Genomic DNA, 22486 nt, shown 5'->3' on the forward strand with positions numbered 1-22486 from the left:
AACTGGCAATAGAGTCAGCTTTAAAATTTTTACATTACCTTACCTTATGCAACTATAATGTTTAAAAGTGCTGGCGGCTTTCTGACATTCCAGGCACAACTGAATAGCTCCTGGATAGTCTTCCTCCTTAAGATAACAATAGAAGTCATTAGACAGGAACATTTTTCCTAAAATGTTTCCCTTGAAAAACAACTAATCTCTGTTTACGCTCCATCCAAAAGTTAGAGAACCAGAAAATTTTAATTCCTCTTAAATAAGGATTAGAATACCAATGATAGATAAATAATAAAATATAAAAAGACAACTAGTTCCAAGCCTAACATGTATGTGTAGATAAAATATTCTCCACCCTTATATACACAGTAACAGCCTTTAAGATCATGACAGGTAGATAAAGCCTATACAGAATAACAAGATGCTTCACAGGGAAGCTGTTCTTTAACTGTTAACATATCTTCTTTCAGTAATGTTTACATAAAATGTTTCAAAACAGTATGAATTTCACTTGTAATCAACATTCAACAGTCCTACCACCAAGAAACCAATAAATATTTTAAAACAAAACTAGAAAAAAGTGAAATATTCATTAATAGCCTTGGAATGTTTTTATCACCTAAACACTAACTTAATGTCAAATAAAATTTTCTTTTTTTTAATTATTATTATTATTTTTTTAATTATTTTAATGTTTATTTTTGAGAGAGAGAGACACACACACAGAGCATGAGCAGGGGAGGGGCAGAGAGAGAGGGAGACACCGAATCCAAAGCAGGCTCCAGGCTCTGAGCTGTCAGCACAGAGCCCAACGTAGGGCTTGAACTCTCAAACCGTGAGACTGTGACCTGAGCCAAAGTCGGACACTTAACCGACTGAGCCACCCAGGGGCCCCCCAAATGAAATTTTCACATACATTTCTCAATTCAAAGTTTAGAAGTTATGCAGGGATTACAGATGGCTCACTCAGAAAACCGATTAATATATGAGATACCAAACATAACTCAAGTATGATATATTCCTTAAATCACTACTATATATTTGATACAAAAGATAATTTTATTGCTATTTGGGTGACTGAAGTTAACATTCCCACAATGCTACAAAGTAAACATTTTCCCAAATAAATTTTTCTAAATGAAATGTCAATAGAAAAATGCTCTAGAGCAAGTAAATTTACATGTCTAAAAAATGTTCTTTATGCCATATAGCAATTTGAAAAAAATGTACATCTGAATGTTTTCCACTATAATTTTTCTGTTTAATATCATCAAGATGGCAAAATTTTCAAATTTTGTTTACTTACCTCTAGCATTTCACTTAAGCGCACATCTGTTCTTTGCTGAAGAAAAACAACAATCAAAGGTTAAATCTGTTTTAACCATAAAATTAAGTTTTAATTTTTAAATAGTAACCTGTACATACCAATGTTTTTATGGTTCTCAGAGATTTCAGAAGTCCAATGAGCAACTGACGTTTCCTTTGATTTGCAAGAAGGCCTAAACTAGCTTGAGTAAAACCTTCCTTGGCAATATTCAAGTGTCTGCAAAAGTGAAGAATAGTTATACTTTTCTATAATAATAAGAATACTATTTGCACAGAACAAGTAGGCAACTGATGAGGTAGTATCCTCGATTACTCTTAAAACCAGGGATTATGACTACTATTTGACAAATTTATTCAACGGCTCAATCTAAACCAGTGCTACTCAAAGCATGGTGGGTGGACTGGTGCCAATCCTCAAATTGTTATTTATTCATCACAATAAAAGTACAGAAATTGAGAGTAAATATTAAAAAACCACTTAGAGCAAAAACTGACATAATGATTTTATGTTTGATGAATTAATAATTAAAAAACTGAGACTATATTTTATATATTTTTGGTTATTTTGTTATTTTCTTAGAATTTTGTTTTTATTGCATTTTATAAAAATAGTCTAATAAGTTGGAAATTTAAAGAAAAAAATACTGATCCTTATATTTTGAGAAGCACTAACCTAAGCAATATAAAAACAGTAGTATGTTAAAGCCATAACTAGACTTACAGACATTTCATTTCACACATACCTTCTCAGTGCAGTTTTTAAATCATAATATATGTTCAGTTAATGAATGGTGTTCTAAAAAACATACTCATAATAAAAAAATCAATTATCAACAATAGTTTTGCAATTTTTCTTAAAATGTTTTTCCATCTTAAAAAACAAAATACCATCAAATATAATACCTTCTCCCATTTGTGCAGATGACAGCAGCTAACTGAAGACCTGTCTGTAATGAGGTAACTCTTTCAAGTTCCTAAGGAAAATTAGGTATAGGTTATTGTTGGAGGTTTTTTTTTTTTTTAATTATTCATATGATACTCTAACAAAAACTTTAGTGGGTTTCAAAGAAAAGCTTGCTTGGGAAACAAAGTAGCAACAAAAATACCTAAACTTAAAAGTTGTTGGTATATTTTTCACAAAATAAGTTAAAATGACTACTTCCAAATGATTTTCATAATAACATATGATAAAATATTTAGTCAATATTGCTTATAAGGAAATCTAGACCAAACCCATTTTACAAGCATAAACAAGTACTAATAATACATCTACTGAAACGTTTCTACCCAACAGAACTTCCGGAGATAATCAAGGATATGACAAATATGATTTCTGTTTGCTAAGATGCTATGACAACAGATATCTTCATTTGAACAGTGCTGGATATTTCAATGGATTCTGAAGTCTCTGATTTTCAGATACAAAGATAGATTCAGCTATAAGATTCCAATTTTATTATATTTTAAAGACAGATTGTTACACTGCCATTGAGCAGTCATTATTAATGATCTATGTGTTACAAAGTACACAGAAGCAATTTTCACTGGGCCTTCTAAAGTTTGAACAAACCAAAAAGATTGCTTTAGAATCATCAATAAAACTTTCACTTCTTCAGTTTGGTAAATTCCCCAAATAAGAGAGAAAAACATACATAAAAAGGCCCTCCTACACCCCAAATAGAGTCGATATGTTGCTACAGAATAACTACAAACAAGACAATAAATTACTTCAACAGTTTCAAGTATAAGTCACTAAAGCATTTTTTAAATTTTACTATTAAAAATAACAAATATCATCCTACCTTTACATAAGCAGGCTGTTTTTCAAGGATTAAATCTGCTACTTTTTTAGAGACCTATAAAAACATGCAATCAAAGGAAGTAAAAGAAAAAGCCACATGCTTCCTATTCCACTTTACATTTTGAATTTTTGCAAGAATATTCCATAGGTCTTCCCAATAACTTCTAGCATGCTTTGGGCTATGAAATTAGTAAAAGAGGTGTAACAGAGAGCACAGTACTTAATCTTTAATAGAAACTCAATAAATGGTCATTACTGCTATTAATAATATCAGTATCAATTGATTTAACTAGTATGTACAAAAGTATAACATCTTTAAGGGCACAAGATTTGCTTTCAAAAGATGAACACATAAGATAAATATCTAATCAGCTGAATTTATGGAGACAGTATCTGGGAAACAGAGATCATCCTGAACCCTTCAGACCCTCTACCACATAAAAAGACAAACAGTAATTTGGTCCTCTATTTCTGAAAACTGGAAAACATGTTTTTGGATTTTTTTTTTTTTAATGTTATGAACATACCTAAGGTGTCCTTGGTCAATTCCATGAAAATTGTTAGTATGTTATACAAATTAGAATTATAATGATTTTGAATATGAGACTCTCATTTCACAATTTCAGGGGCACCTACTAGGCTACACTACAGGTACCATGGAGCATGGCACATCCAAGACATTTTTAGCCTTGATGCTCAAGAAACTCAATTAGTTGAGTTTCCCTTCCCCTTCCCAAGCAAACTGAGAACAAAGCATTACACATACATTCAATTATTGCATTCATCCTTCTAGATTTTAACTCCTTTGAATTTATATACATATGAATATGTGTAGATGTTCCCAGACAGAAACTCACCTAATTTTACCAAATTGTTTTGTTTTGTTTTTTTTTAAGTTTAAAATAGGGGCACCTGGGTGGCTCAGTTGGTAAAGCATCCGACTTCGGCTCAGGTCATGATCTCACTGTTCATGAGTTCAAGACCCACATCAGACTCTGTGCTGACAGCTCAGAACCTGGAGCCTGCTTGGTATTCTGTGTCTGTCTCCCTCTCTCTCTGCCTTTCCCCTGCTTGCTCTCTCTCTCTCTCTCTGTCTTTCTCTCTCTCAAAAATAAACATTACCAAAATGTATTAAAAAATACATACATAAATAAATAGTTTAAAATAGATGATAGAGTTGTTAATCTGCACTGTGCCAGGCAGCGTACTAAGTGCATTCCCTATATTATCTCCATTACTACTCATGACAATATATTAAAATGAATTACATGCTTCCTCATTTTCCAGATGAGTAATCTTAAATATAGTAGTAACTCACCCACAGCCCCCACAGTAAGTTACAAGGCTGGGATTCAAGCCCAGGTTGACCAAATTCCAAAGGTCATTATGCAGTATAGCCCTTGTGGTGGGATTCTTTCCCCAAAGAATACTAGCACATCCAAGTACAAGATAAACACACACATATTTAAACATGCTGAAACCAACAGAAGGCAAGAGATGCCACCATCTGCTGAAATCTAGTTCTCCAAAATCACAACACACTTTTACCACACAACCCTCTACTGGGTCAAGTCCCTTTCCCAGACCACTGCTGCTACCCCGAGGGAGATCCCAGCACCCACTGAGACCACTGAGTATAACACAAAAGAAAGAGAAGTACATCTTCCTTTATTCGTCAGATGTATTATTAAAAATCACATCTTAAATTCAGATACATTTATTACTAGTGCTCCGTTACTATTAAAAAAAATTAACAAGACCACATACTAACATTAATCTTCTACAGTATAGTCTGAGTATTATTAAAAGAGCTCAGCCTAATGCAAGGAAAATCACAGAATCAAAGAATTTTACAGCATCAGAGAAAATGCAGGCCTAACGCACTGCTTCACAGAGAACATGAAATAGATTTAGCAAGGCTAGGTGACTTACCCAATGCTACACAATTAATCAGTGACTACAATTCAGACTTTCTTAAAATTTAACTCTCTATTCTCTATGGGCCTCTTTCAACTAGAAGTGGGGGCCTTTATTCTGAGATAAGAAACTGTAAGTGGGGAAAAGATACTTAGCAATCTAAAAAAAAGTTCAAAATTCTTTGATTACATTTAGGATTCCAGAGAAAGAACTAGCAAATCTATATTAAGGTAATGTGAGAAGCTGAATAAATTTTAAAATAAATGTATCACTGAGTCTGAGTCATGTTAAATAATATTTGTTTAATATATTAAGTTAAACCATAAAATCTGCAAACATTACACCTCTCTGCTGTGTCTCATTTAGTTATGTCAGAAAGAAAGGTGTTTTTTACTTACTGCAGCTTGCTGTTGTTTCAATTTGTCTCTGTACTCCTCTAATTCTTGCAAATTGAGAATAGGAGGGAGCTTCTAAAAGATACCCACAAATAAAGAGTAAAAAAATAGCTTACTTTTGTTTCATTTACCTACATACCTCTGACTTATAAACAGTGTCACATCCCATTCCCACCCACTCCTCTTGGCCTCCCCAATCTCCCCACTAGACTTCAGACACAAAACCCTACACACCTTTGTTAGCCAACCCACTGGTGCTCAAGTTCCATCCCTCACACAGCCCTATAGGACAGGAGAACAAGAGAAAGTCCCTCATCCTAACCACCCTCTCTACCAGCCACAGGTATATCCCTATTGCCTACAACAGAATTCAAAATATATTTCCCCTCTGAAACACTATGAATAGTAACTACATGCTACAGTGTGAGAGTGATAGTTGCTGGAGTGCATTCTAGATTACACACCAGCTTTCAGAAGGTAGTATGGGAAACTAGCAAGAATACATGCCACTGTGTATACCAGAAACTCCAAGTTAGACTCCAAGTCTCAATCAATAGATTGATGAAACTTCAGAATGAGTGGGTGCTGACTATGTACATCCTGCGTATAAAGTAAATATGCATACTGTATTTGGTTTCATCTAAAATCAAAATTGACTATTCTTTTCTGAACTTCCTGTAAATTTAAAATGACAACATTATAAACATTATGGCATAGAGGTCTTTATCATGGCTAAACAATTATGTAAAGATACATTCATGAGGGGCACCTGGGTGGCTTAGCTGGTTAAGCATCTGACTTTGGCTCGGTCATGATCTCATAGTTCATGAATTCAAGCCCCGCATAGGGCTCTGAACTGACAGTGTGCAGACTGCCTGGGATTCCTTCTCTCCCTCTCTCTCTGCCCCTCCCCAACTTGCTCTCTAAAAAATAAATAAATACATACATACATACATACATACATAAAGTAAAGAAAGAAACCAACCTAAAAGAAAAAGAAACATGATTGAAAGTCTTAGAGCTTTTCTAAATATATTTAGACCAAATAAAATAAGATAAAGGCAGCATATCAACATATTGTAGGCTAAAAGTTAAAAACCAAAAATATAGAAACGTTTCCTGGACCAATATTCTACAGCAGCACTTAATTTTACATTTTTCTAAAATAATTTCAGTGTAAAAACAATGTGGACAGTTCATTTAATCATAATACGGTCATCAGAGACCAGTCCTGGTATTAAGACAGACAGAGAGAGGAAAGAGAAAGAAAGAAAAAGAAAGAACACCCCTAAAAAGCATTCAACTCTCATCCATGAATTCAGTCACTGAACAAGACAGAGTTTAGATAGGTTTTAATGAATTTTTTTTTACCTCCAGCTCATATTTAACAATATCAAATGAGTCCGTAGAAAAATATACTTGTTCAATACTATTAATTAGTTCTTGTTCAGCTTGAGGGTCACTAGGCTGTTCTCGAAGTTCTCGGAATTCCTCCTTTAAGGAAAAAAATCACAATTAAAGTACTTGTAGCTATTATAATTCTACCTGCATGGAAATAAATAATCATCTATTTTAACAATCACAAATCTCCTGGGGACCCATTCTGAGCAAGGAAACAAACTGACAGAAACCATGAAGGTTCATGGAAAATTAGGACTACTAAGACACTAAAAACTATTCATCTTTGGAGAAAAAAAAAGGGGAGGGTTAGAGATTCAGATTTTATTTTCAATTCTGTGTGTGTCAACTGGTAGGTAAAAGAATTTAGAAGTTTAACAAAAGGAAAAAACACAGTGTCTATGTAATCTGCTGTATATACATACCACATATATACATATTTTCATAATTTAACATTCTAAAATCCGTCTCAGCACAGATAACCAGGGAATGCCTCAATGACTTGTGGGGTCACCATCAGCATTAGAACCCTGAGCAGAGCAAACATTCTTCCCCGTGCTGGCAATCTCACTGCTTGGCTAAGACATACTGGCTCCAGAAAAGACTGCAAGTTTAACTCTGTAATCCTATGAGGACTCCTTCAAAGGGTGCTGATACCACAGTTAATAATCTGATTATGAACCTAAAGCTCTGTATTTGATAAAATGCTTTCTTCTTAATGATATAGAACAGGGATTCTGTGGACTTACACAACTAAAAAGAGCCTGACAGACAAATCCCTACCCCTAATGTCAGCATCCTAATCCTCTCAATTTTACTGCATCATTGGATAAACCTTCAGTTAACTGGAAGTTTCATTAATTCAGATACCCCCTCTCTGCCACACTAATTAACCAACATTATTTTTATACACATTACAATTTCGTCCTTTGATTTTTTTATTCATATTAATCTCAAATATATTTAAGAACACAAAAGGAACTAATATTTAAAATAATTTTACAGTCACTAAAATAACATTTAACAAAAATTCTTAATAAATCACCATTGATTAAATATGCAAAAATTATAATGTCTATCAGAGAACATTATTTTTCAAACAGAGAAACTCTAGATTATTTTATTATAGGGCATACTTTTCATTTATAAAAAAAACCTAACATATATCTTTTAGGCTTTAATTTATATTTTAAATATGTAAAGTGATTAATTATAAAATTATCTCCTCTTAGATTCAAGCTAAAAGAAAATATTAGAGCAATAAATCTGAAACTCAAGAGAAAAACTGTTTAAAATTCCAATAAATTTAAAAGAGAAGGCAAAGTCACACAAACATCAAATCTGCATAATTAAGAGTGCATGGAAAAGAAAATGCCTCTTCTGTACCAAAACTCAACTTATAAAATATACTAACCAAAAAAGGTCAAAGACACAGTCATCACTGATATAGCATGCAATCAAATACTATAAGTAAGAAACCCTGTGTCCTAACAGAAGAAGCTGCATTGGTGGGGGGCGGTGGGGGGGGTGGTTCTACAACAAACACACTAATCTACATAACACCCTGGACAATGGAGCTGAGGAACAGACCTGGGTTAAAACCATACTACTTATAGAAAGGTTTCCAACTAACCTACTCATGGGCAACCTCCAAGCATTTAATAAAAATTTGAAATGAGTGAGACATGAAATAGAAAACAAGATCAGGGGCGCCTGGGTGGCTCAGTCAGTTGAGCATCCGACTTCAGCTCAGGTCATGATCTCACAGTTCTTGGGTTCGAGCCCCGTGTTGGGTTCTGTGCTGACAGCTCAGAGCCTGGAGCCTGTTTCAGATTCTGTGTCTCCCTCTCTCTCTGCCCCTCCCCGTTCACGCTCTGTCTCTGTCTCAAGAATAAATAAACATTAAAAAAATTAATAAAAAAAAAGAAAACAAGATCAGATATTCCTGGAAATCTCCCTCCCTAAAAGTCCATAGGCATTTGAAATACCAGCTTCAGATGCTGCAAACTGAGGTAGGGAAAAAGACCCAAGTCAGGATATGGCAATATCCTCCCTAGGAATTTCCTCCCTAGGAATTTCACAGCACCACTAACAAACAAATGTAGTTGGTACCATTCAAAAAAAAATTTTTTTTAATATTATAAAAACTGCTAAGATTGAAAACATCAAGTACGAAGTCAAGCAAAAATTCAAATAGATTGCAATGAATGAATACTTTCATCTTAAATGTATAAATGCCAAGGATATCTAACTCCATGCTGAAGTTCTCTATACACTACCTAATTAATTGATCTGAAGGTAAAGACACTTAGGTTTTAGTTACAACTCTGGTATTAGCTTTGGGTAACTTAGTCTCTCCGTGCCTAATTTTTTTTTTCATCTGTAAAGGACAAACATACACATACGATGACAGTGAAACAAATATCCAAAGTTATTAAGAATGTCAAAGGGAAAACACAATTTCAGTTATAAATATCTCACATGTGTACATTCTACAAAATGTAATGAATCTGTAAAAGGAGTACAATCTGTATATGTATATAAAAGGTCAAATGCCATTCATTCTTGGAGAACTAAGCAATTATATCACAGAGAGCAGACAAACCCATAGAATTTCAAAGAACAGACACATAACACATGACACTCTAAATAACCTAGACTAAGGACATTGGCATAAAACCGAGAAAGGCAGAAAAAGAAACCTAGCACACAAAGTAGAATTCAACCCAAGACAAATGCCCAATGCTATATCCCTATAAAATACCCTCTCCTTTCAGATAATTTAGTGGCTCCTGTGTGAAAACAATATATCCGAACTCATTTAGACAAACTCCATTGTGCCTACATCCCAATCACCTCGTTCCTTTTAATCCCAGTGCACCTGCAGGCTGCCAGACTCTGCTTCTACCTAATCATTCTCTAAATGTTTCACTACTGTTAGTGCTGCCTGCTCAATTTGATTATACACCTTTGGAGAACTGAGATTTCTCCTTATTCTCCATCATTATGCTCCACAGTGCCAAGGCACATTGTAGATAACAATCACTGATCTAACTAAAATTAATTTATCCAGTGAATTGTATGAAAAAAAAGGAGAACAAAAAGAAAGGAAAAGACAATATGTTGTTTTGACAGTCAAAACTTTCCCTAAAGTCTTAATAAAATGTCTCTTCTAACTAGAAATAATAGTAAGTGTTAAATGATTTTAGGGATACTTTAAGCATATAAATTAGAAAAATAAACAGAAACAGCTAGATTGTACATTCTCAAAACAAATACTCCATAATTTTGCCATTATATAAACTGGTTTCCTAGGATTGGTGATGTACAAAAATACATACTTCTTCACCTCAAACCAATTTGGCAAGCCAACATATATGTATGAAGCAAAATTTTACATAAACAAAATGAACAGAAGATTTCCTACAAAAAAATTAAAATGCAAAATCAAGGGAATAGAATATTAAATGAAACTTCTTATACCATATAAAAATAAGTGATTTTTTTAAAGTGACAATAATATTCGATACTTAAACTCAGTTTGAGAATATTTTGGTCTTACAGACTGCTTTTACTAATAAAATTCTTTAAAGGATTTTATTTTATCATAAATCTTACGTCGCATAGTAACTAATACATATTATCACTGGAGTGGTACAAATGCTCCATAAAACTTGAAAATCCAAAAATAATTTGTCAATGACAAACCATCAATATGTGCCAGAACTTGCTTGTTAATGATAATCCACTACACTTCAAATAAAGAAAACTAAGCAAAAATACAATGGCAAGAACAGAACAAGTCTCTCTTCCATACTATCATTAAGAAATAACCTGTTAACTTTCAAAGCTCTGTTATCATACCTTTCTCCATCAAGTCACATATTTCAATTTAACATTTATTTTAATTCCCACTATACAAAAATTCTCTATACTAGGTAATAAAGAAACAAAGCTGAGTAAAAAAATAGCAGCTAAAATAACGGGAAAGGTCAGATGAATAAACAATGCCCCTGCCAGGCATTACATAAGGGAGTACAAACAAAACACAGGGGTATCAAAGGGCAGTGAGTTCACATCTGATGAAAAAGATACCATTTAGAGAAGATAGAACAGGCAAAATTTCAAATTTGAGAAATGTGGGGAAATAAGGCAGCAAATACAAAGCAAAGCACAAGTAAAAAGTGTAGCAGGAAAGCATACAACAGGTTAAACATCAGAGAGTGGCTTCACAGGGTAGAAAAACGTCAGCGGGAGCATCTACATATATACCGAGGCAATAAAATGCAACAGTTGAGATTTTTTTAAACCCAATAATATATTTTTATATACACTAGAGCCATATTTTCCCTTTACTAAAAATAAAATACCTTAACACATATCACTGTGCCAGACACTATATCAAAAAAGTAAGCATAAATATTCAATATATTCTTAACGTAATAAACCAAGCAGGATTATTTTAGGAAAGTGGTAGAAAACAAAGAAGTTAGTCAATATTTTAGAAGCTGTCTTTTCCAGCAGTCACAATACACTGTAGGATTGCCTCTAATTCTACCTAGCCTATTTTTTTTTCCATTTTGATCCATCTCTGAGATAAAGTGATAGGAACATACATATAAAATGCACATCATAAGTGTAACTATGAAAAATGAAGAAAAACAATCATAACAGAAATTTAAGTGAACATCTTTGTTTCAGCCAAGCCATTTTTCCTCTCAACATAACAACAAAAGGTTTTATGAGAACTGGGGATTCAAGTCTATGAAACAATTGGAGCCCTCAAGTGTAAGGTGTTATAAAACATTTCCAGTATATTTATGGTTTCTAAGGAAATAGGCTATAACTTTACAAAACAATTTCCCACTTAAGAGTTCATCTCTTAAGGGAATATATTCAAGTTTAGGAGAAAAAAAAGACCACAGATTTTGCATTTAACCACTACTTTTAAATTATACAAAATACCATGCAAATTAAAAATACAAAATCAAGTTCAAATTTTTCAATTCTATTCACTTTTGTAAGTGTAAAAAGTGAGTTATGACAACTTCACAGTTCTCCTTACCATTATTAAATTGAATTTTCTCTTTAATTTTGAAAAGCAATTTAATCTAATTTTTGAACCCACAGAACAGCCTGGAAATTTATAATCTCCAACAGTAGATCTTTATTCAAACAAAAAAAGATGAATGCAAAATCTTCATTCCACAAGTCAAGTTTCAAAACCCCACAAAAAATGTACAGAATAAAAAAATGAAATGCAAAGCAACTTCCATTTCCGTGACTGGTTTATTAGACTACGGTTCACATTACATATCTGAATAGCAGACTGCATTGTGTTGAGAGGGAATGAGGTAGAAAAAAAAGAAATTTTATTCTTGTAAAGCATGAACTGAGGTTTACCAAGACAAATCTTACCAAGACAAATGCTGTGGTTTTCTTTTTAACTATTTGCACATTTCTTCGTCAATCAACATAAAAAAGCTACTCTGTTATAATAAATTCTAAAAATGGAAATTACAGTTTTATCAAACTTAGTAACACCTTACAGCTCGAAATGAAAGCAAAAAATGTTTAGCTACCAAAATCTATACAGAGCTAAAAGGAAGAACAAAACATCAAGTTTTCAATATGCAATCAGTGTTACAAAAATCATAAATCATTGAACAAAAATAGTTTTGTTTCAGATGAAAAGGATTCAAGATCAGATACCCTAAAGCCATACATAGACCATATAAATCTGTAATGAAATGCCAGATGTTGGCTTACGTGGGGAAATGGTACATTTTTTTAAAATCCCACTAGAACAACAATAATGATCCATCAAAGCAGCCAGCTCATTATCAGTTTGTGTTTGTGTGTTTTAAATAAAACATAGCTTTTAAAGCCTGTTTGTGTTTGTTTTTGTTTTGTTTTTTTCCAGGCTTTCAATGCCATCTAGTGGAATACTGGTGAGGTTACAATGGAGGGAGATTTTGAGAAAATGATTTATAGATTTTTCTAGAAGGTTATTAAAGTGGCATTATTTTAATCCAGATTTACAACATATTTAAGTGATTGAAATAATGTATTTTTAATCACTTTCTACATAATAACAGCATTCCAAATGGACACATTTGTCTTTAAAGAAGAAGATCAAGAATACGTACTGATGTTATTCACAGAAATATAATTATTAACATACGCTAAAAATACAAAATTAGAAAGCAAACATTTCATACGTGATACTCTGCCAAATATTTTTATTTACTTCTTTTACTTAACAGTTATATTCTTAACAGGCATTTTTATAAATTTATTTCTATTAAAAGGAAAATATTAAAGATAATAGCTTTAAGACATCAAATATACATATATATATATTTATGTTTAAGCTATCTTTAAAATTTTCTCAACTTCAGCAAACAACATCAAGCTGCCTGCCACATACCTGTCCATTTGGAAGCTAATACTAGAGAAAAGACACATCACAAACTGAAGAGAGAAAAATCCAGTGTATAGTCTGCATTGTTTTTCTTTTAGTTTTAAAAACATTTCATCAGACCCTTTTTCTTTTTTTTTTCAATATATGAAGTTTATTGTCAAATTGGTTTCCAAAGAACACCCAGTGCTCATCCCACAAGGTGCCCTCCTCAATACCCATCACCCACCCTCCCCTCCCTCCCACCCCCCCATCAACCCTCAGTTTGTTCTCAGTTTTTAAGAGTCTCTTATGCTTTGGCTCTCTTCCACTCTAGCCTCTTTTTTTTTTCCCTTCCCCTCCCCCATGGGTTTCTGTTAAGTTTCTCAGGATCCACTTAAGAGTAAAACCATATGGTATCTGTCTTTCTCTGTATGGCTTATTTCACTTAGCATAACACTCTCCAGTTCCATCCATGTTGCTACAAAGGGCCATATTTCATTCTTTCTCATTGCCACGTAGTACTCCATTGTGTATATAAACCACAATTTCTTTATCCATTCATCAGTTGATGGACATTTAGGCTCTTTCCATAATTTGGCTATTGTTGAGAGTGCTGCTATAAACATTGGGGTACAAGTGCCCCTATGCATCAGTACTCCTGTATTCCTTGGGTAAATTCCTAGCAGTGCTATTGCTGGGTCATAGGGTAGGTCTATTATTAATTTTTTGAGGAACCTCCACACTGTTTTCCAGAGTGGCTGCACCAATTTGCATTCCCACCAACAGTGCAAGAGGGGTCCCGTTTCTCCACCTCCTCTCCAGCATCTATAGTCTCCTGATTTGTTCATTTTGGCCACTCTGACTGGCGTGAGGTGATATCTGAGTATGGTTTTGATTTGTATTTCCCTGATGATCAGACCCTTTTTCCAAAAGAAGAAATGCTATCTATTCTGAGAAAAGACATCACAACACCTTCAATCTCACTGTCTAAAAACTGCAGTCTTGGGGTGCATAGATGGCTCAGTCCTTTAAGCATGGGACTTCGGCTCAGGTCATGATCTCTCGATTTCTGAGTTTGAACCCTGCATGGGCTTTGTGCTGACAACACAGAGCCTGCTTAGGATCTTCTGTCTCCCTCTCTCTGCCAGGCCCCTCCTCACACTCTCTCTGTCTCTCTCAAAAGTAAATAATCATTAAAAAAAAAAAAAACTTAAAAACTGCAGTTTTTCCAGTATCTTCACCTTCCACATCCAATAAAATCCTCAGTCCTAAATTCTTTTAAAATGTCTCTCAAATTTAGCCCTTCTCCATTTCCTAAATTTTAGAAGTCTTTTCATGGATGCTAAGAAGTCAAGTTAAATTCATTTATCTTACTTCACAGAAGTATTTTACACGTGAGAAAACATTCTGCACAAACTCCCAGAATGTTATATAAGAGAAGGTATACAGTAAATATTTGTGGAATGCATTAAACATACAAACAAAAATACTTTCTTATATTTAGACAAATGTATTTTCAAGTTTTGACGGCAACAGAGATATCTTTTGTCCTCTTGGCCTATATTTGTCTTACATGAAAAAAGTCAAAGGCATAGCTAAACCAACCATGTGTAATAGTAAACCTAGCTGAATCCTATTTGTATTTATGAGTTAGGAGAATCAGGGCCTTAAAAACAAAAAAAAATTTTGTCTTTAAAGAATAATACCAGAAGGCAGAAGCTCAGAAAAATCATAAAACAATATTAACAATATTAATAATAATATTAATTAAACATAAAACAATATTAACATACTCTTTTCTTATCAGTACTCTTTTTATATGTAAGCATTATGGAAGAACTATGGAAAATGTTTACTTAAAGTCAAGATACAGATTTATAAGGTTCTGAATATTAATATTTTTAATCAGGATTCAACAAATACTCTCAAATGCAACCCTAATAAGTTCTGTAACTAGTAACCATGTGGCTATTGTTATTATTATATATTATAATAAATTTTGGTCTCAAGTCTTCATAAGTCTTGTAACCAATTAAAATAAGTGAAAACCTTTCACATAATTCAGAAAGTATAAATTTCTCGAAATGAATAACAAATTTAGTCAGTAAATACTATATAGATCAGTTTCCTCTATCTTTACTTCAGCATGAAAATCCCATTAATTTGAATTATAACAGAATCCATTTCCCAGTAATGAAATTTTAGGTCATCACTAACTCTTTACTCTTTCCCACAAAAACTGTCAATAAAATTTCAAAAATTTTCTTCTACAATAGTTCCTGTAGTTCCCCTTTTTCCATTCTTGTCACCGTGTCCTCCACTTGGCCAAAGATTCCCAAACACTGCTCCACATTGGAATCACGTAGGGATTTCTTAACACTGCTGACACCTGGCTCCACCCCACATACTGTCACTTAATTAGAATGGGGTAGGGCCTGTGGGTTATTAGTTATTCTAATATGCAGCAAAGCTTGGACACCACTGATCTTACCTCTGAATGATTTAAGCTAAGATTTTTGAAATCTTTCTCAAAGTTTCCTTTTCTATAGAAAATGCTGCAAATAATCCTATTTTTTTTTCTTTCTACACTATTTTCTCCACCAAAATTCCAAATTTCCAGTATATGGATTATTTGACTCACATCTCTTAAGATGGAATACAGTGTCATGCTGTCCATAAAAGGCAGAAGTTGTACTAGATGATTTCTTTTTTTCCCCCCAAGTTTATTTATTTATTTGTGGGGGGATGAGTGGGAGGGAGAGGAGAGAGAGAATCCCAAGCAGACTCCGCACTGCCAGTACACAGCCCAACGCAGGGTTCAAACTCACAACCCCTGAGATCATGCATGACCTGAGCTGAAACCAAGAGTCAGACGCTTAACCAATTGAGCCACCCAGGTGCCCCGTACCTGATGACTTCTAAGGTTTCTTCCCACTCAGAATTTATATAGTTCTCAAAACAACAACAACAACAACAACAACAACAACAACAACAACAAAACAGTCCTTTCTGGATTCTCAATTACACCTAATGCCCTTCTTCAGTTTTCCTTAACCATCTGCCTTTCTGTAATGAGTTGCACCATATGAAATTTGCCAGTATTAGATTATTTTTAACCTAAACAAACAGCCTTTCTTATGATTCATCCTAACATTCCCCTTCTATTTATTCTTTACACCAGAACCTTTTAACATAACACAACCCAAGCTAAACCATTTCCTTCTTGAAAACCCCAGTGAAATCTCACTTCCTTGTTACAACTTAGATAAGAAAAGGAAGAAGACATGGGTCCATACAGAAAAACCAAGGAGGCCTTTTTTAAAAATGTTCTACATACATATACTTGAATGAGGTAAAGCATTAGATGAAGTTAATGTTTAAAAGTTTCTCTATACAAGTATTTACACAGACTACTTAAGAAGCATAAATTGGATTTTTTACTTCTGGCATTAGAATATCAAGGGAACCCAAATTAAGACAGTGAGGTGGGTTCTTTTGGTGGTGTTTTTTTGTTTGTTTCTTTGTCTGTTTTTTTACTGATGATTCAATATTTGTATATATTGCAACATGATCATAGTAAGTCCATCACCCAGTACACAGAATATTTTTTCTTGGATAAGAACTTTAAAATCTACTCTCTTAGCAACTTTAGAATATGCAAATTCTAATATTCTAATACAGTATTATTAACTATAGTCACCATGCTGTATGTTATGTCCCAATGACTTATTTATTTTGTAACTGGAAGTTAATACTTCTTGACCCCTTCACCCATTTTGCCCACCCCCAAACCCCTTGCCTCTGGTAGCCACCAATCTGTTCTCTATATCTATGACTTGCTGCTTTTTTTGTTTTGTTTTCTTTTTAGATTCCACATATAAGTGAAATCATATGGTATTTGATCATATGGTCTTTCTCTGACTTTTTTTACTCAGTAAAATTCACGCAAGGTCCATCCATAGTGTTAAAAATGGCAAGACTGCATTCGTGTCTGTGGCTGATAATATTCCATTGTTATGTATTTGTGTGTATATGTGTACACACACACACACACACACACACACACACACATTTACGTTATCCATTCATCCATCTATGAACACTTAGGTTGTTTCCATGTCTTGGCTGTTGTAAATAACGCTGCTGTAAACATGAGGGTGCATATATCTTTTCAACTTAGTGTTTCCATTTTCCTTGTAAGTGGAATTGCTGGATCATACAGTAGTTCTATTTTTAATTTTTTGTTGTCCATAGTGGTTGTGCCAATGTATATTCCCACCAATGGTAAACAAGAGCTTCCTTTTCTCCTTTGCCAACTTGTTATTTCTTGTCTTTTTGATAACAGGCAATGTAACAGGTATAAATTAAGTTCAAAAAATATCTACCCAAGCCAAATAATCGGGTAGCTTGTTTTTTAAACCTAGTAATATACTGCAAGCATTTTCTCTGCAATACGTTTCACTAAGTTTAAAACCCAAGCTTCAGAATAATTTATAGGAAACCATTTTTGAAACAGAAAAGGAAGAAGGAACCTACACTGACTACTCCATGTGAAAGAGCCTCCAGCTTCACAGTCTACATTACCACTCTATTTCCTTCATAGTATTTGTCATACTTTGCATCACCTTGTTTAGATCTTCCCTCTGCTTGAACCTAGGTAAGCTCTCTGGCAGCAGAGAAGTTTTCTCTTGTCTACTGCTATATTCAGTCCCTAGAGAATGTCTAGCACAAAATAGATGCTCAATAAAATTTTGAATACGCATGGGGAAAAGATCAGAAGGCAAAGTTAACCTTGACTGTGTTGGTGATTTTTGTGATTTTTTTAGGTATCTTTTTCTGTTTACCGTATTTTTTTTGTTCACAGTATATACTAACTTTTTATTATAGGAAAAGGTTATTTGAAAATAATAATTTTAAATTCATGTTTTACATTTTGTTGAAATATTTTTAACAACTTAAAAAACTCAATATAAAAGTTATTTTTTGAAGCCATAGAAGTTCAATCATCAAGAACTAGCCGTGACACTAATTTTAAGACAACTGTATAAAAATAAATCATGTAAGGGACACCTGGGTGGTTCAGTCACATAAGCATCCAACTCTTGATTTCAGCTCAGGTTATGATCTGACAGTTCATGAATTTGAGCCCCTTGCGGAACTCTGTGCTGACAGTGCAGAGCCTGCTTAGGATGCTCTCTCTCTTGCCCTCTCCCGCTGCCCTCGCCAATGTGCACATACATTCTCTCTCTCTCTCTCTCAAAATAAATTAATAAACTTAAAAAAAATAATACTTCTATTAAAAAAATAAATCATGAAAAATATATATCACCGTCACTCATCATCAGGGAAATGCAAATCAAAACCACAATGCAGTATCATTTCACATCTGGTAGAATGGCTATCATCAAAAAGACAAAAGATAATGACTTAAATTAATGAGGACGTGGAGAAAGAGGAACCCTGTGCGCTGTTGGTGGGAATATAAATTGGTACAGCCACTATGGAAAACAGTATGAAGGTTCCTCAAAATAATTAAAAATTCAGCAATCCCATTTCTGGATATATATCCAAAGGACATGAAAATACCATCTCAAGGAGATATATGCATTCCCACGTTCACTGCAGCATTCCAATATCCAAGGTATGGAAACAATTGTCAGTCAAAAGATGAACACATCAAGATGTAGTACGTATATACAATGGAATTTTATTCAGCCATAAGAAAGAAGGAAATCCTGCCATTTGTGACAGCATGGGTGGACCAAGAGGGGCATTATGCTAAGTAAAATAAGTCACATAGAGACAGACAAATACTGTATGATATCACTTATATGTTGAATCTTAAAAAGTCAAACTCATAGAAACAGAGACCAGAATGATGGTTACCAGAGGCTGAGGGGTGGAGTAGATGGGGAGATGTTGGTCAAAAAGTACACACTTCTAGACAGAAGATGAATAAATTCTGGGGATCTAATAAAAACTTTATATATATTATATATATGACCTAACTATAGAGTAACATCTAAATTGTGTTTTGGGGTTTTTTTTGAGAGAGAGACAGAGACAGAAACAGAGTGCAAGCAGGGGAGGGGCAGAGAGAGAAGAAAATACAGAATCCAAAGCAGCTCCAGGCTCTGAGCTTCCAGCACAGAGTCCCATGGGGGGCTTGAACTCACAAACCTTGAGATCATGACCTGAGCTGAAGTTGGACACTTAACCAACTGAGCCATGCAGGCGCTCAAATAACATCTAAATTATGAAACATATACTCAGCATTAAAGTTATACCAAACTACACTGTATAAGGGCATTTCTGAACACATGTCTTCTTAACTCTTAATTTCAGTCTCGAGTAGGAACTTCACCCATCTCAAACTTGGTGTACTGACTGGAGTTTCACTACTCTCCTGATCCAGCAACTCTTAAAGTCTCAAAAATACGCAGAGGAGAAGGCAGCAGTCAGCTCACCCTGCAGCACTTGTGATGTTTCCAGAGAATGCACAGAGAGAACAGAACAAGCACAAGGACTTATGAGCTTTCTTAAGTAAGGCTACATTTAAGCCCAATGCCATGATACTAATTTTACTATTAATTGTTTTATAATTTAACTTAGCTTCTTAGTGAGTGTCAATCAGACCAATGCCCCAAGCTTAATCATCACCTGAATCATATACATACCCTGATCATATGATCCCAGACTAGCCTCTCCACCCAGAAGCAGTCATCTCAAATTACATACCACAAGCCACTGATGGGGCTGCGGGTGGGGAGGTCAGTGAGGAGACTGGGTAATGAGATCATTATAAATTCACTACCTACAAGTACTGGAAAAACATAAAGGTGCACAGTGTAAAAGACAACAGGGGTGCCTGGGTAGCTTAGTCAGTTTAGTGGCCGACGTGGGCTCAGGTCGTGATCTCACAGTTTGTGGGTTCAAGCCCAGCATTACGCTCTGTGCTGACAGCTCAGAGCCTGAAGCCTGCTTCCGATTCTGTGTCTCCCTCTCTCTCTGCCCCTCCCTGGCTTGTGCTCTGTCTCTCTCTCAAAATAATAAATAAACATTAAAAAAAAAAAAGACGACAAAGTTCACACAAGGTTTAAAAACGACAAAGTTCTTACGCAATACAACATCTAACACAATCCAATTTAAGGCATGTTTATGATGCATGATAATCTTTTTTCTAGAGTCAAAGAAATAAAAAGAATTGTCAATTAGGATTTATGGTTATTGCTTAGTTCCCAATTTCATCACATGCAATAATCTTTTATAACATTATATAAAACTATTCAAAATGCCTCTTTAAGGTTTTTGTCAAAGTCATTTCATGCAAAAGGGCTGGCTGGAATATTATCATATTTGGAGAATATGTTTGGGTCTGCTCCCAAATAAAGCCTAAGCTGTAAATACAAAATTCACATTAGGGGATAAGGCTCCTCACGGGGATGGGAAATCACTCTCCTGAGCAGCTGACACTGAGGCGTCATGAGAGGACTTATGATTGCTGACCAAGAGAAACAAGCCCTATGTATTAAGATGCCAGACACAGGAAACAAATAGTATTTTGAAATATCATCCTCAAATTGAAAATCACAAGAGCAGACATTCAGAAGACGATGCTTTGATCTGTGATGGAGCCGCTATTCACCAAGGCAGCTTCGAATGGCAATATCCCAGAGTGAGGAACAGCACGGTCGTTTTTTGTTTTTTGTTTTTTTTAACAACGGTTAGTAATTCTCCTGAGGAAAAGCCAACTAGCTTTCAAGTAACACCTATTAAAATATGTAAACATAAGTTCACATGAATCAGGAGATTAAAATCTAAGATATTTATAATTTATTATAAACTATGCTTTAGCTACTTACTCAAAAATGTCTGCTCCATAACAAAAATATATTTGGCTCAAAATGTTACAGCATAAAAAGTAAATTATTTCATTTTATTTCTCCAAATTACAGCATATAAATCAATAAGTTCCATATATACATATAAAACTGATTTCAGGCTAAGAATTTGATACAATAATAAATTCTAAATTTATCAATTTTGCATTTTTCTGTTTCACTATAATGAATCATACTGCATCCCAATGAGTAATGAAAGCAAAAACAAGCCCCAAGCCCACTATACTATAAAAATTTACCTAGTTTTATCATAACTACCATCTTCCTGTGGGAAGGAAAGGCTTCTGTGAATCAATTATTATCCAAAGGTAATATTATTTTTTAAGGAAGTGAAAAGTCACGCTCACACATATAGATCAATACCTTTCCAGGGACCCGGAGACTCTCAATGGCACCAAGATCACTAAGGTTCTCCGGAGGGCTTTTCAGACCCTTAAAAAAATAATAATAAAAAGAATTTTAATTCTGCTGCAGAACTATAAAATGATAGAACATATTTACTAAAATAGAAATCACCATTAAAAACAGAAATTTTCCTGCTTTAAAATATATAGAAGGTATGTTCTAAAAACAGCTGTCACTTAATATACTTAATATGTATTAATATGATATTAAATAGTATTTAATAATAGTATTATTAAATCAAGTAAAGATGTACTTTTGGAAGTTTAAAATAAAAATATTATATGACATCTTCATAACTAATGGCTGAAGTCTAATTTAACCATAGTTTAAAAACAACGAAAAGAAAAGAAAATTGGGTGACAAAAAGCATTCTATAAAAGGACTTATCTATTAATCATTACCAAATTCACCTGATAAAAAGGAACAAGTATTATGATTCTCTGATATAATACACCAACCAATTGAGCTAATCAAAGACTTTTAAATAATGCTAATTGCTTAATTAATACGTAAGTAATCCCTTGATTCTACCTGATTATTTCTCACCAATGCACCCAATTTGTACTGTATAACAAATCTCCTATCTTGCTGCTTTCTACTGTTCTTTAGCTCCCTGGTACCTGGTAATTTCTATATTCACAATCTACTGAGGGACTCTGAAAGTCTCATTTGTACCAGGGAAAGTGAACAAGACAGAAAGAAGTTAGCAATCTAACTTTTCTTTGAAAGCCTCTTTTTAAACATAGGCTATTCAAAGCAGATAACTAAAATCCCTGTAAATATTAGTCTGTGAGGGGCACCTGGGTGGCTCAGTTGGTTAAGTGTCTGACTTCAGCTCAGGTCACTATCTCAGAGTTGTGGGGGTTCTGGATGGGGCTCCAGGCTGACAGCTCAGAGCCTGGAGCCTGCTTCAATTTCTGTCTCCTTCTCTGCCCCTGCCCTGCTC

General features: G+C 34.2%; 1 protein-coding gene across 3 annotated transcripts in view; it reads right to left on the reverse strand.

The window, feature by feature from the left end:
• VPS50 (VPS50 subunit of EARP/GARPII complex) overlaps positions 1-22486 on the reverse strand; it is a 130417-nt gene that overhangs the window by 101675 nt on the left and 6256 nt on the right. For 2 of the 3 annotated variants that reach the window (XR_008296834.1, XM_015066526.3), the window contains exons 2-9: positions 21499-21567; positions 6805-6927; positions 5437-5508; positions 3123-3176; positions 2224-2294; positions 1420-1537; positions 1301-1336; positions 44-126 (exon numbers count right to left, since the gene is read on the reverse strand). Coding sequence is in view for 2 of the 3 variants with exons in the window: in XM_015066526.3 (XP_014922012.1) it covers positions 44-126; positions 1301-1336; positions 1420-1537; positions 2224-2294; positions 3123-3176; positions 5437-5508; positions 6805-6927; positions 21499-21567 (626 nt within the window). In the remaining variant the exon portion in view is untranslated. The remainder of the gene's footprint in view (positions 1-43; positions 127-1300; positions 1337-1419; positions 1538-2223; positions 2295-3122; positions 3177-5436; positions 5509-6804; positions 6928-21498; positions 21568-22486) is intronic. The other variant, XM_053218452.1, reaches the window with a different exon arrangement.

This window comes from Acinonyx jubatus, chromosome A2 (genome assembly GCF_027475565.1).
Source record: "Acinonyx jubatus isolate Ajub_Pintada_27869175 chromosome A2, VMU_Ajub_asm_v1.0, whole genome shotgun sequence".
NCBI lineage: Eukaryota > Metazoa > Chordata > Mammalia > Carnivora > Felidae > Acinonyx > Acinonyx jubatus.